The 13,949-nt window shown below is 48.4% G+C and overlaps 6 protein-coding genes across 6 annotated transcripts; 3 read left to right on the top strand and 3 right to left on the bottom strand.

Moving 5' to 3' along the window:
- Window positions 1-47: 47 nt before the first annotated feature.
- Window positions 48-3,500, top strand: BDCG_08893 (uncharacterized protein). Its single transcript, XM_045424667.1, has 3 exons — window positions 48-321; window positions 404-540; window positions 677-3,500. Exons 1-3 carry the CDS (start codon window positions 256-258, stop codon window positions 1,602-1,604), a joined length of 1,131 nt encoding a protein of 376 aa, XP_045273335.1. The 5' UTR covers window positions 48-255; the 3' UTR covers window positions 1,605-3,500.
- On the bottom strand, window positions 407-5,227 carry BDCG_08892 (glutathione transferase). The gene is made up of 8 exons (XM_045424666.1): window positions 4,865-5,227; window positions 4,273-4,672; window positions 3,517-4,180; window positions 3,102-3,205; window positions 2,729-2,906; window positions 2,523-2,606; window positions 2,090-2,435; window positions 407-2,009 (listed from the first exon to the last, which is right to left on the bottom strand). The coding sequence occupies exons 1-8, from the start codon at window positions 5,073-5,075 to the stop codon at window positions 1,948-1,950; spliced, it is 2,049 nt and encodes a 682-aa protein (XP_045273334.1). The 5' UTR covers window positions 5,076-5,227; the 3' UTR covers window positions 407-1,947.
- An 83-nt stretch (window positions 5,228-5,310) lies between these two features.
- On the bottom strand, window positions 5,311-6,664 carry BDCG_08891 (uncharacterized protein). Its single transcript, XM_045424665.1, has 3 exons — window positions 6,451-6,664; window positions 6,257-6,374; window positions 5,311-6,161 (listed from the first exon to the last, which is right to left on the bottom strand). Exons 1-3 carry the CDS (start codon window positions 6,454-6,456, stop codon window positions 5,752-5,754), a joined length of 534 nt encoding a protein of 177 aa, XP_045273333.1. The 5' UTR covers window positions 6,457-6,664; the 3' UTR covers window positions 5,311-5,751.
- Window positions 6,665-6,777: 113 nt separating this feature from the next.
- On the bottom strand, window positions 6,778-8,832 carry BDCG_08890 (gro-1 operon protein 2). The gene is made up of 3 exons (XM_045424664.1): window positions 8,740-8,832; window positions 8,445-8,668; window positions 6,778-8,354 (listed from the first exon to the last, which is right to left on the bottom strand). The coding sequence occupies exons 2-3, from the start codon at window positions 8,482-8,484 to the stop codon at window positions 7,159-7,161; spliced, it is 1,236 nt and encodes a 411-aa protein (XP_045273332.1). The 5' UTR covers window positions 8,485-8,668; window positions 8,740-8,832; the 3' UTR covers window positions 6,778-7,158.
- BDCG_08889 (cell cycle control protein) lies at window positions 8,708-11,790 on the top strand. The gene is made up of 2 exons (XM_045424663.1): window positions 8,708-10,220; window positions 10,305-11,790. The coding sequence occupies exons 1-2, from the start codon at window positions 8,838-8,840 to the stop codon at window positions 11,124-11,126; spliced, it is 2,205 nt and encodes a 734-aa protein (XP_045273331.1). The 5' UTR covers window positions 8,708-8,837; the 3' UTR covers window positions 11,127-11,790.
- Window positions 11,791-12,499: 709 nt separating this feature from the next.
- On the top strand, window positions 12,500-13,946 carry BDCG_08888 (D-3-phosphoglycerate dehydrogenase; the record flags this gene model as incomplete). The annotated part of the gene is made up of 5 exons (XM_045424662.1): window positions 12,500-12,516; window positions 12,576-12,790; window positions 12,923-13,332; window positions 13,511-13,750; window positions 13,842-13,946. The coding sequence occupies 5 exons, from the start codon at window positions 12,500-12,502 to the stop codon at window positions 13,944-13,946; spliced, it is 987 nt and encodes a 328-aa protein (XP_045273330.1).
- Window positions 13,947-13,949: the final 3 nt, after the last annotated feature.

The following is a 13,949-nucleotide window of genomic DNA, read 5'->3' as shown; positions in this document are numbered from 1 at the left end:
GGCTGGGCCAGCAGCCCGCGTTTTGGTGGCAACCCAAAAAACGCCAACCGTTTTCAACCTCAGCTCTTTCTCCAGCACACGAGGGAGAGGTATGTATCACTGCCGCTAACTCCTGTATACACCTCCATTCCGCTTCTATTTGACACACTTCTCAATATTCATAAATGACCGTATATTATTTCTATCTTTGTAGACGTCATTTTATTCTTTTTGGTTTCCTCGACCTTGTACTGAACCCCCACTGCCTTTCCCGCCATGAGTGCACGAACCTCCGCAAAGGTGCCAGACGCGTGGGATGATAATTGGGAAGCCCAGATTGATGTATGATTATGCCTTTGAATTTCATCTTTTCCTCTATTTAGGCTTGGTAGCTGTTTTGCATCGTATGCTAATATAAGAAAAGTCTGAACCGCATGCGCAAGATGGGGTGGCGGCACCTTCACCAGCACCGGCACCTGAGAAAAAGCTATCTTCTCGAGCCATAAAAGCCCAGAAAAGAGCTCAGCACGCGGAGTTCAATCGCCAACTATGGGCTGAAGCGTATGTCTATCCGGTCAATACACGAGAACTAGAGCCTCCGAACACTCAGTTTCCCTATGTACCATTCACTACTATATGTCTGTCAAATGAACAAGAAGCGAAACAAACAAGCTAACCCCATCCACCTTCGCAACAGAGAATCCCCTCAAACCTTCCACTTCCTCGAATCACGGGCCGCCTCCGTCCCTCTCAGATCTGACTTCAAGCCGCCAGTCACCGTCCTAAGCCGCAAACCCCAACTCGCCAAGCGCCAACACTCGCAATCTCAATCACCCTCAGCCGTCTCCCCATTTCCGTCCTCATCCGCGTCGGGTGCCGTTGACGCTACAATGGCAGGTATCCAACACCTCTCCGTCTCCGGCATGAGCTCCCCCGCTACCGGCGCCACTGCCACCATCGCAATGCCTCCAGATTTTTTACCTAACCACGACGATGACGACGGTGACGATGATGACGACGGAGAGGAAGGGCCGAAATTAACACCGGAAGAGCTGCAGGCACAACGCGAGCGGGAACGGGAGGAGAGACAGCGCAAATACGAGGAAGTAAGAGAGCGGCTGTTTGGGAGTCCGTCAGGGGCTGGCTCGGGGGCCTCTTCGCCGGGTAGCACGAGCACAACACCGCCACCATCACAGTCACAGTCACAGGATCATCCTCATCCTCATTCCCATTCTCATAGGCAGGGTCTTGGTACGAGAGGCAAGGGGAGAGCCGGCCGGCATAATGCCAGCAGCAAGGAGAGTCGGGAGAGGAAGGAGATATCGGCCAATTACAACAGCAACAACAACAATAATAATAATAAATCTAATAGACAGCTATACGATCCTAATTACCCTACGCGATCGACTTCGGGGCATGGGCAGAGAGGGGACAGGAGGCAAAATTATGTAAATAATGGGCAGGAGAACGGACGAGTGCAGGAGAAGCCGCAGCAGTCGCAGCAGCAACAGATGCCACTTAGAACTCCAAGGGGGCCAGATGGGAGTGGACGAGGGGGGTTTGGATTCAGCCCGCGCGGTGCAAAGTCTTTGGTTAATCAACTTCATTCAAACCAACCTATTTAAGCGTGTTGCATGGTTTGTTGATCAATTGAGCAAAAGACTTATACTTTTTCGTTCTGCGTGACGAAGTCAGGATATCCGATGCAAGATGGACACAGGATGAAGGAGAGGACCAACGACGACAAAGAACTATTACTCAATCGACATATACGCGACCTCACCAAGAACGAGAAACCCATACCATACAAAATCCAGTTCCAGTACCCAGAAAATACGCCAGCGCCTGTTCTCGTTCCGGAAATGCTAGAAGAAAATACCACCTGAAACAACAGAGAAACGATAAATATATATATATATATATATGACGCCATCCATCACGACCGCTCAGGAACCATATGGACGCCAGCTATGGCAAGGTCCGCCCCGCATTAATTACATTCGCCAGCAGTGACGTATTAGACCGATTTTCTACAAGAAGTCAATCAATCAATCACGAGCATAACGCGGAGCTTCAACAAAAAGCGACAATCTACACACAGAAAACTCACCAGCATACCGCTCATAACTATCCAAATACAACTCATCCGCGCTCGTCGTGGCTATGACATGCTCGTCATTTTCCACAGCATCCACCCACGCTTCCCAGCGACTCCCCCGCTCAGGATCCGGCCAGCCGCGATATCGTTTGAGCACACGACTGAGTCTTAGCATCCAGGGCGCGAATTGGATATCTACGTAGGAGATGGCGGGGCCGAGGAAGAAAGGCCCGTGGACATGCGAGGCGTTGACGAGTTTGTTGATTTCGGCTTGGAGCTCCTCTGAGTGCGTGGTCTGCTTTTGTACGTCTTGTTCTTGGAGGAGGCGATAGAAAGTCGGGATTATGTGGCGGTTTACCTGGGAAAATTGAAAAGGGCAAATTTAATTAGGACGATGAGGAGTGAAGACCGAGGGGAGTTTGGAGGTATTGAAAAATATACTAACATGATCGGCCCATAGGCGGCAATGGGCACGTAGCTGAGGGTCTCTTGGTGGGAGGAGAGGATTACCGGCTTCGAGATCATCAAGCTAAGTAAAGGGACAATAGAGGGATTGGTCAACAAAAGAAAGGGATATGTTAAATTACCCGCCACTAGCAGCTGGCTTTCCTTGTTGAAAGGAATGGAAGAGGGGGGGGGGGGGGAACATACATATTCTAGCAAAACTGTACTCTCATAACACCCCCAATTTCCCTGGCGGATGGCGGGCACCAAACCGCGCGGATTAACCTCCAACAACGACTCGGGCTTGTTGTACGGATCAACCTCGATGTACTGGTAAGGAATCCCTTTGACCTCCAAGGCAATCCAGACACGCTGGACGAACGGACTGGTGAAACAAGAAAAGTCGACGAGTTAGCGCTCGAGGGTCGGTATTTCATGAAAAAGGCCACGATATTGGGTTGTGAATTGTGTTAGGAGCGGAAGCGGTTGTTTTTGTTATTTGTATTGATGGGGTAGGGGCGCGGTTAGGGGGAATGTAGATAATTGTCGAAGCGAGATGTATATTTTATTTTTTACATACCAGAAACAACTTCCGAAGAGCTTTAGGTCTGATTCTCTTGCGTGTTTTTTGACCGTTACGGCAGCGGGGCCAGAGGCCTTCTTGTGGTATGATTTCTGCTGCGCCTTTTGGGTGTTGTTAGATATCTTGTCCTTCTTTTCCCCTTTTTCCTCTTTATAACATATAGCGGAAACGAAAGTCTTGGACAAAGAATAATTTTCCGTGTTGTGTATGGGGTGTTAAGGAACGAATGTCCAACCCATGTCCCTTCTAGAATTGAAACTTGAAAGTTGTACACATATTACGTGTATCAAGAGTCAATGATGATCTCCATCGTCCACTTTTACCCATTCCACACAACACCGCCAAACCAAGTCACTTGTAGTAGAAAAACAACAGGAGAAAAATAAATAAAATAAAATAAAATAAAACTCACCATAGCCCTCTTCCTCTCCTTCTCCTCCTTAAGCAGATGCCGCTGCACACTATTCTTCTTAATCCGATCACTCTCCTCTAGCGTATGTCGATGTGGCCCGCCAATCCCATCCGCCCTCCCATTGCCCCCATTCCCATTTACTCTCTGGATGGTATAGTACCTCGCACCCGCTGCTCCAGGATGGCCTTCCGGCAACGTCGCGCTGGGCGCTAGAACGCCGAACGGGTATTGTAGTTGCGTTGGCTGTGGTTGGGACTGGGACTGATGGCTTGCGACACGGGCCGGCGCTCCATTACTCTGGTCCGTAGGGGCGAGAGAGGTGGTGCCAGCAGGAGTCTGCATATCAGATCCAGCTGGAGCGGCCGCCGTAGTTGTACTTGTGGGGTGTGGGGAATTGATGGAGAGGATTGATGGGCTCAAGCCCGGTGGGGTAGTCAGGGCTCCAGGGAAATATTCTGTGATTTTGATCTTGACGTCGCAAAGGTCGCGCTCTCGGGCTGTGCGCTTGCGCTTCTTTTTGTTTGGGTCGCGAGACTTGGGGGTTCCGGGTGGTCGGCCCTTGAGGCGGCAGTCCCAGTAGTGAGAGACGAAGAGTTTGCGTTTATATTTCTGGGTAGAGCGGTGAGAGTAGACGTTGTCGATGTGGGGGAAGTAGGTTTGGAATCTAAAAATGTGTTTTACATATATAGATGTTAGCAAATGTTCTTTTTGATATGGAGACGAATAGGTTGTAGAGGGCAACATTGCCCAACGCACTCTTCTTCACTCAAGACGATCGTATCCTCAACATTGAATAGTCGCTCTCGCCATTTTTTCAGATCGGGCGGATTAGGGATCAGTTTCATATTTTTAAAATAGGACTCTCCTTTACTAGAAGTAGGGGACGATGGCGATTGATCTGAAGCGTTTGCGCCGCTGCCCATATGAGGCGGGGTGCTGTGGAACTGGTTTAGGAGATGAGGCGGGAGAGGGGTCTGGAGATGCTGCAGCATATCGACCGCGCCATTGTTTCTATGTTCGAGGAAGCCATTGTTTGGAGTATGGTGATTCGCATGATGCGTTTGTGATGGTTGTTGTTGCTGGTGGTCGTTGTTGTGGTGGTGCGGGCGCTGTTGCTGTACCGGCTGAGGGGTTGTATTGTTGTCGAGAAGTGTCTCTAGAAGAATCAATATGTTAGATTTTGAAGCTGGAGCAAGAGGAATAAATAACTTATTCTGTTGGCCGGGCTCTTTTCTTATTTTCTTTTCCCTTATTTTTATCTTTCGGGATTGGTGATGGGTAGTTTTCCCATATACGCAAGCATTCCATAGCTACAGATAGAGCGGCGGAAGTAAAAAAGAGCTCTCACCAGCTTGCCCCGCAACGGAAGACTGATGCATATCAACCGTCGCCGCCGGAAGCACATTAAACGGCTGAGACCCGCCGGCAGCGTTTGCTGCTGCTTCGAAGTCGCTGTTGATTCTCGAGGTCAGACCGGGTCCTGTCGGCAGCGCCTGGATGTCCTCTCTGGCATCGAGGCGGCGCAGGTTGTCCTGCAGCTGGACATCCTGGTTCTCCATGGCAGCTTCACCAGATAGCCGTTGTGTCTCGGGGTGCGAATAGGCGCGGACACTCGAGGCTTGTCCCGGGGGGGTTTATTGGTGAGCTTTGTTGCTGGAAAATGCGGAGGTTGAAGCGGCACGAGAACAGGCGGAGTTTAATTCGTTAGTTTGGTAAGTTAGATATTAAGTTATTTAGTGTCAAAGGGACAAGCTTGAATTCCATGTCCATACCGATACGATACGCGATCTATTCCAGGCTCTATACTCCGTATTGCGCCATTGCTGAAGACAATATGCCTCTTGTCTATGTGTCTTGATGTGTCTGTAATCCGTACGGTTTGACATTAAGCGTAAATACAAAACCAGCCTGCCTTTCTCCCGTTCTGCCTGTTAGAAGTCAGCTAAACGCCGACGAGGCCCAGCAGAATTGATATATCCTTTGATGATATTCTACCAACGGCATCGTGAAGTGGGATCAGCTTCTCTGGGCTTGTATACAAACTCCAGCTCATGACGGCAAAAGACACTAAGGCTGAGGGGAAGCAGTTCTCTCAGCTCTTTGAAGCCTGGATTGGCAAAAAATAACATAACCATGTTGACTATCATTAAATATTAATAACAGTGGGAAAAATCATGCGCATCTTTCCAAACCTCCATATCCACCCATAAGCATCCATAAGCCCAGCCGGGCCGCCTACAACACCTTCCGCGCCCGCTTCTTATCCGCCTCCTCGTTCTTAAACGGGAACCCGGACGTCCTCTTATCTGCCCCAGTCCTCCTGCTAATTCTCCCAGCGCTACTAGCAAACAACAAACACCACAGCCCCACTGACGCCAGCCCGCCATACACCACCATTGCCAGCGCAAAGCTCATCTGACCTGTTGTATGGTACCAGGCATATGTGTAGAATGCCGACGAGGCATGGAATATGGATGACATGAGCATCGTGGGGACGGCGTAGGGCGCCTTGGGGTCGTCTTCTTCTGCAGAGACGGAGTAGGAGGCGGATGAGGATATTGGAATTGAGCCGGTGAGTACGATGGTGATGGCAGTGATGGCCAGGAGGCTTAGGCCGAAGCAGCGGGCGAAGTAGATTTCAAGCACTGATTGATAGATTAGTGAACCATCTTTTAGTTTTATCCCCTTTCCATCTTTTATTTGATGCGGGGGATATGCTAGGGCGGAGTGGGGGGTTTACTCGAAGGCGGGCGTGCTTCATCAAGCAGAATCATGATGATCATCTTGGGGGTCGCGACCAGTGGGATGCCTTGCAGGCTTAGCCATGCCGCCGTGCTGTATGTGTATGCGTAGAAAACCTGTATAGATGTTATTTGTAGGGTGTCAGTGTTGGTTCAGTGTAGTTTACCCTTGCCGTAAATTGATTCAACATACATCCATCGTGAGTGCAATGAATCTAACGTTGAGTTGTTTATCCCAACATGTTAATTATCTCGGTTTACTGCTGCTGAAATTGTAATGAAACTTTTTATTTTCACTTTCCACACAGAAACTCAGGGGTACCATTCAGAGGTCTCTTCATGGATTGTAATTTGTAGTGTCTGTATACAAACGTGAAGTGATGGTTGAGAATGAAGCAGGAATCAATGAAGGCTGCGATAGTTTTGTTGCAAAAAGTGAAAGTACACTATGACATCATATAGCGAATTTGATGTATTAGCTACAATAGAGCTACCATCGTACTTGAAATAGGTAAGAATAGTTAAATACTAATGACATTGCTTGGAGGAAAGGAGAATTCAATTGTATATCTATCTATGTATAATTCCAGTACGTGCTACATCCAGCTTATCTGAGCCTCCGACGAAAAAAAACCTCAAGAAGATTGTGAAGAAAAAACAATTAACAATATTTTCTTTACACTAGTCCATAGTCATCAGTTAAATTCAACACTGAGTGTTGCTTTTATCTTCCATTTTGAAGACAAAGTGAGCATATCAACCATATTTGAAGCATGTAGAATCATAAAAGAAAACATGCCAGGCACAGATCCCCCGCTAAGCGGGAGCTGTGGATGAAGAGGGCAAGAGGAACCCATTAAGAGTGCAATATATCAAATAATTCAAATCCAAATCACCCCTATCATCCAATATTACTTGAGTGTAGATATCTTGCAGAGCTCTGCTCCTGGTCTGATTGACCTGGGGCCGATTCTTCCAGAGCATGCTTATATCTCTCCTCAAGCCCACCATCATCCCTTCGAACAAAATCATCCTCACCAGGTTTCACATCCTCATACTCATCTGAATCCTCATCATCTTCTGCTTCTGAAATAGTCCCTGGCTCCTCTCTTTGCTTCTTCCCACCCACCCCCTCATGCCTCCCAGAGCCAGAAACATTCATATCCCTCAGCAATTTCCCCAGCTCAATCTCTCTCCTCTCCTCCTTCACCATCTCCCTCTCCTTTCTCTTCTTTTCCAATTCAGGTTTATAATCCCGCTCAAATTCCTTCCGCTTCTCCTCCACTGCCTCAAAGAACTCATCAACCCCATCACCTGTCATAGCACTGACACCAACCACACTCAGATGTTGATAAAACTCCTCCAGCATCAAGCTCATACTATTTAAAAAGGAGCCCATGTAACCACTTCCACCTCCCATGCCTCCCACCCCTCCTTCAGCTCCACCAAATGCACCAGCCTCCTCCTCCTCACGCAGTGCTGTCTGAAATGCTTCAAAATCTGACATCCACTCCTTTGCAAACTCCGCGTCCTTCACATCTGTTTTGTTAAAGATGAGAATCATAGGCAGTTTTGTCTTGTATAGTATACTGCACGCGTACAGCATATTGCTCATAAATGTACTTGTTGAGCTTGTTCGTGGGGTATCAATCACATATGCAATAACTGTCGGGAATGAAGAGGCCAATGTCTCTAGTAAAATACTCCCCGACGCGCTCCAGACAAACACCTCAATCTGGCCCGGTGTGTCAATGAGGATATGTTCAATGGGTTTTTGTGGAGTCTGGCTTAGTTTTGAAGGATCGGTCCCAGAGTTAGAATTGGGGTTGGGAGGTGGGGGAAGGGCACGCTTCTCCAATATCGATATTATCTGGTCAACTTTTGTAGCGAATAGGTTCAGTGACGTGAGGATACCGCCGTTGGGGCCTAAATTGTATTGTTTCATGACTTCTTTGTAGTTTATCGAATCACGGATGTCGATGTTGCTTTCAAAGGGGACGGCGTGGACGGCTGGATCGAGGTTGAGGACGTAGGGAGGTTTATGTTTGGAGTGTAGATGTGCATTTATACGCTGCATAAAGGTCGTCTTACCGGATCCTGGGGATTTATTATAGTTAGGATCATACGAGGAGCCTGTTATGAGACGCCTGAGTGTTTCTATTGCTCTGAAGGGGGGTTGTTTCTCACCAGCCATGCCGACGCAGACGACGGCAACGGGGGGGGCCATGTTGGTCGCTGTCTCTCCTCAGCAGATTGCTGATGTTGATATAAGCGCGGAATAGTGTGACGATATATTTAATAGTATCGATTTTGTATTGGTGATGAAGCAAAAATTGAGCGTGGGGGTTTAAATATTTATGATGAAGACAAAAAAAGTGGTTGTTTTGTTGTGAGGAGAAATTGAGCCAGGCCTGAATCTTATTATTTAAATATATTTAAAAATCGAACAACGTCATTCCAGGGAGCTCAGGACAAACCCAACCTCTTTTTTGGCTGTGAGGCAACAAACCTCGTTCGACATTTCAAAATACCAACCATCCACACAATTTGGACCAGCCAGAGAGAAGGAAATAAGAGGATATGACATTGGAGGATTTCGAAAAGGAGCTGGCTGCAAGTCAGAGGGAAAGGGAGCGCGAGAAAAGCAAGGAAAAGCATCGAGAGAAGCACCGGGATCGGGATCGGGACCGTGACAGGGACCGCGACAGGCACAGATCTAGAGACAAACATAGAGATCGAGACAGTGACAGAAACAGAGACAGAGATAGCCACTCCTCCAATTACCATAGCCATCACCATAGCCGTCATCACTCGTCCCGACACAGCAATTCCCAAAATGAGGATGAAGACAGACACAGACGCAAACGCTCCCACTGCTCCAGCAGCAACAGTGGTGAGGATTGCGAGCGTCCACATAAACACAGATCAAGGCGCGAGGAGAGTGGGAAGGGTGAAGAACCTGATCCAACAGCATCAAATACCGCTCCACCAACAATTCATAAACAAGAGCAAGGACTTCAGCGCGATTCGTGGATGGAAGCTCCTTCCACACTGGATATAGACTACGTTCAGCGGCCCAAGCCTCAACAGCAGGAATCTCCCACAAAGCGGATGCTCCAGGTGGATTACAAGCTTAGATTACATGAGAGGGAGCTTAATCGCCATTTACATGATATTAATGAAGAGGAGGAGCCTGAGACTGATAAACGAGGGATGGAGGAGCCGGTTAAACATGAGGTGGACTATACGTTTGGCGATGCTGGCTCCCAATGGCGGATGACGAAGCTGAAAGCTGTATATAGACAGGCAAAAGAAACGGGGGCCAGGATTGAGGATATTGCTATTGAGCGGTTTGGGGATCTCCGTTCTTTCGATGATGCGAGAGAGGAGGAGATTGAGCTGGAGAGGAGGCAGATTTATGGCAATGGCTATGTTGGTAAGGATAAGCCTAGCGGAGAACTTTACCAAGAGAGAAAGCTGCAGAGTGGTTTGAGGGAGAGAGAGGACAGAGATGTCCGGAGGGGCGAGGGGGAGCTAAGTGATCTACAGTTGCACCCAGGACAATCTGTTGAACCCAAGCCCATAGTCCCACAGCAGACTAAACAACTCAATTCTACGGATCTAAATAGGTTGAAAGCGCAGATAATGAAAGCAAAGCTACGGAAGGCGCCGAATGCAGCAGAACTCGAGGCGGAATACAACGCTGCAGTGGAATCTATGGCGAATCGAAAAAATCCCGATGTGGTGGTCCTTGGGGTTATGGAAAATAGGTTGCTCGCCGGAGGTGAAAGGCCGGAAGTTAGGCCAGTTGAGAACAAGAGAGGAAAGGAAAGAGGTCAAGTAGAGGAAAATGAAGACATTACAATTGAGGATATGGTGCGAGAGGAGCGTAGGACTCGTGGCCAAGCCGGAGGGGAGGGACAACGGTTTGCGGAGAGGATTGCTAAAGATGCCAAATTCGATGTGAGTATTTCATCATGTCCCACGCTTCCTTCTTCTTAAAAAACCGATACATGAGTCCTAATCCTCCTGCTTTTCACTTTCTAGAATGACCTCGAATACATGGACGAAAATGCCGCGAAGCTGGCTAAACGCGTACAAAAATCAGAAATTAACCTCAAAAATACAGCGATCAATGAATTCCAAAAGATGAACCGCATCCTCGATAGCTGCCCACTCTGCTACCGCGAAGACACAGAAACGCCTCCCCTTGCCCCTGTCGTGTCATTGGCAACCAGAGTATATCTTACTCTCCCTACGGAGCCGGAGCTCAGCGAGGGAAGCGCCTGCATCGTCCCGATCCAACACCGGAGAAACCTCCTCGAATGCGACGATGATGAATGGGAGGAGATCCGAAACTTCATGAAGAGCCTAACGCGCATGTATCACGACCAAGGGCGGGATGTAATCTTCTACGAGAACGCAGCACAGCCGCAGCGTCACCGACACGCTGCCATGGAAGTCGTTCCTCTCCCTTACAGTCTTGGCGAGACCTCGCCAGCCTTCTTCAAGGAAGCCATCCTCGCCGCCGACGAGGAGTGGACGCAGCATAAGAAGCTGATCGACACGCTGGCACAGGCACGCGCGGGGATGGGGAAGTTAGCGTTCCGCCGCACCATCGCGAAGGAGATGCCGTATTTTCATGTGTGGTTTGAGCTGGATGGTGGGCTGGGCCATATCGTTGAGGATGCCAATCGGTGGCCCCGTGGGGATTTATTTGCCCGGGAGGTTATAGGGGGCATGCTGGACCTAGAGCCGGATGTGATCAAGCGGCAAGGACGATGGCGGAAGGAAGGTGATGAGAGAGTTGATGGGTTTAGGAAGCGGTGGAAGAAGTTTGATTGGACAAGGGTGTTGACAGAGGGGTGAACGATTTGGATTCCTATACTTGGGATAGCGTTTTCTTTCCTTCTCCATCTGCTCATTTTTTGACTTCTCTTGTATAATTTACTGTGCATTAGGCGACGGGAATTGGCAATGTGCTAAAAAGAGGGCTCTGCTGTGTATTTTACGTATGAAGGGTTAATTCGGGGAATCAAACGGGTCAGTTATATCGATCTTCTTATATCTTTCATGCCGACAACATCCCGCCCGTGAATTCGGACGGTATCATGGCCAGATATCTATCCATCTCATTTCTTATCTCTTATCCCATCCCATCGCAATGTCGAGCCATTCCTTCTTTTGAAAAGTCCTCATATTCGGCCGAGTAGTGTAGCTAGTTCCTTAATGTCTAGTTACAACTTACGCCGTACCAATAACCGCTTTTTCACTGCCTTAAAAATCAACTAGTGTATATACCATGCACAGCGATGAACCTCCCATCAATAATCATACAGGGCCTTGATCCGCCACTACGGAGTACAAGGCAATGAATGGATGGCATCCCATTCCGCTCCCAACGCCCCTCATAACGTGCACTGTGGGATCCTGTTGCTGTATGTTTTACCTTTGGTCAACATTTTGTTATGCCCGAGACCCGCCGTCTGCAAGAAAAGAATTGCGCGCCTTTTCTTTTTCTTTTCTCTTTTCTCTTTTCTTCTCTTTTCTTCTCTTTTCTTTTTCTTTTTATTTTCTTTTTATTTTTTTTCTATTTGCATATTTCGTCCCGAGTCCCGTGTAGCCGAGTTAAATATCGCTTGTATAAAGTTTATACAAAGACACCTTGTAGGCTACGCTGCTCTCTGAACTTCTCTATCTCCTCTAAATACCTGCGCCCCGACCATACACGGCCCAATTCCACCAGATCCCGCTTCTGTTCAGTCATTTGAGGCGTCTCTATTTATATATAATTGCTGGCGGTTGCAGATTCACTCGGGTGTCAAGCCCAGTTGAACTTGCATAGCTACTAGATAAGACCAGTGCGTTAATTTGTCTTCTCCTCACAACATCCCTATGTTCATACCACGATAGACAATTTCTAACAGATCGAAGATAGAAGCAAGCTCTAAGTAACGCAATCCGCTATTATGGGTTCCAGTAGCAAGCCCAAAGCGCTACTTCTCGGCGAGATAGACCAGTGAGTCTTTGTGCCCCATCCTCCCGTTATTTGCGGCCCCTCCTCCCATCCCCATAATGGACAATCGGTGCTATCTATGCCTCCATTTTTGCAGAAAATTACGGTGTTAGACATGTTTATGATGGTATACTTTTACCTCAATTGAGCCGCCATTGTTCCTCATTTCCCAAACCTCTTTTTCAAACACAAAGCCTCCGCCTTTTGAGACTTAGGATTTAGCCCCATGTTGCGTGTCGCCGCGTATGTGTTTCTTTGGGACTATGCTGATTTGTTCTGCCTTTATGTTTATCACTGCAAAGTGCCCATTCGACCTGGGCAAGTCTGGCAGATATTGCAGAACTCGTCGAGACAAAGGCTACCAATCGCGCAGAATTCATCCAGGAATGCCGCAGCGGCAAGTTCGATGGCGTCCTCGTGGCTTATCGGACTTTTGGGTCGTCGAGCATCACAGGTCTCATTGATGAGGAATTGGTCAATGTGCTGCCCAAGTCGCTGAGATATCTTGCACATTGCGGTATGATCTGCGCATTTTCATCACTTTTGCAATATGCGCGCATGTTTCTCCCGTCAGATAGTGATTATCTTTGATCCAATATGGCCTCGCTTTTTCTCATTCTGGACACACTATATTGACAATGTCTCCCAGGAGCTGGATATGACCAAATCGACGTTCATGCCTGCAGCGCGCGCTCGCCACCTTTACTGGTCTCCAATGTTCCAACAGCCGTCGACGACGCAACCGCAGATGTAAACATGTTCCTGATAATTGGGACCCTGCGCAACTTCAACACGAGCATGTTGGCCCTGCGAGAAGGAAAATGGAAAGGCCAGCCAGTCCCAAAGCTAGGCCATGATCCGCAAGGAAAAATTCTCGGAATCCTAGGCATGGGAGGGATCGGCCGGAATTTGAAAAAGAAGGCTGAAGCCTTCGGAATGAAGATTATCTACCATAACCGGAGAAAATTGAGTGATGAGCTTGCCGACGGCGCGGAGTACGTATCCTTCGATGAATTATTGAGAAGGAGCGATGTGATCAGTTTGAATTTACCACTGAATGTACGTCTCTTTTCTTTTCTTTCTTTTCCTTTCTTTTCCCTCCTCTTGTTGGGTTGAATTCCAACCCGCCATTGTGCCCCATCTGTGCTTCCCAACAATATCAACCACTTTTATTCCCGCCCTTTGGACAAACACATATACAGATTAGGTTCTTCCTCCTTTGCTAATTCCTCCCCAGAGCACCACCCGCCACATAATCAGCCACGCCGAATTCGCCAAAATGAAACAAGGCGTCGTGGTCGTCAACACCGCCCGCGGCGCCGTCATTGATGAAGATGCCATGGTCCAAGCGCTGGACAGTGGCAAGGTGCTCTCCGTCGGTCTAGATGTGTTCGAGGACGAGCCCAACGTGCACCCGGGCCTCTTGCGCAACCCGAATGTCATGCTTGTGCCACATATGGGCACCTACACCGTCGAGGTAGGTTACCGAAATTCCGACCCCCTCTCCTCTCCCCCCTCTCCACACACTAGGGGGCCGCGGTTACTGACTCCAATTTTGTATATAATAGACCCAAACTGCCATGGAGGAATGGGCGATCGACAATGTGCGCCTAGCCATTGAAAAGGGGAAGTTGAAATCTCCAGTTCCCGAACAAGCGGAGATGTGGTTGTGAGAT

The sequence above is a fragment of the Blastomyces dermatitidis genome (assembly GCF_000003525.1).
Source record: "Blastomyces dermatitidis ER-3 genomic scaffold supercont1.12, whole genome shotgun sequence".
Taxonomy (NCBI): Eukaryota; Fungi; Ascomycota; class Eurotiomycetes; order Onygenales; family Ajellomycetaceae; genus Blastomyces; species Blastomyces dermatitidis.
Note: the sequence above shows the minus strand (reverse complement) of the source record. Positions and strands in the feature narration are given on the sequence as shown.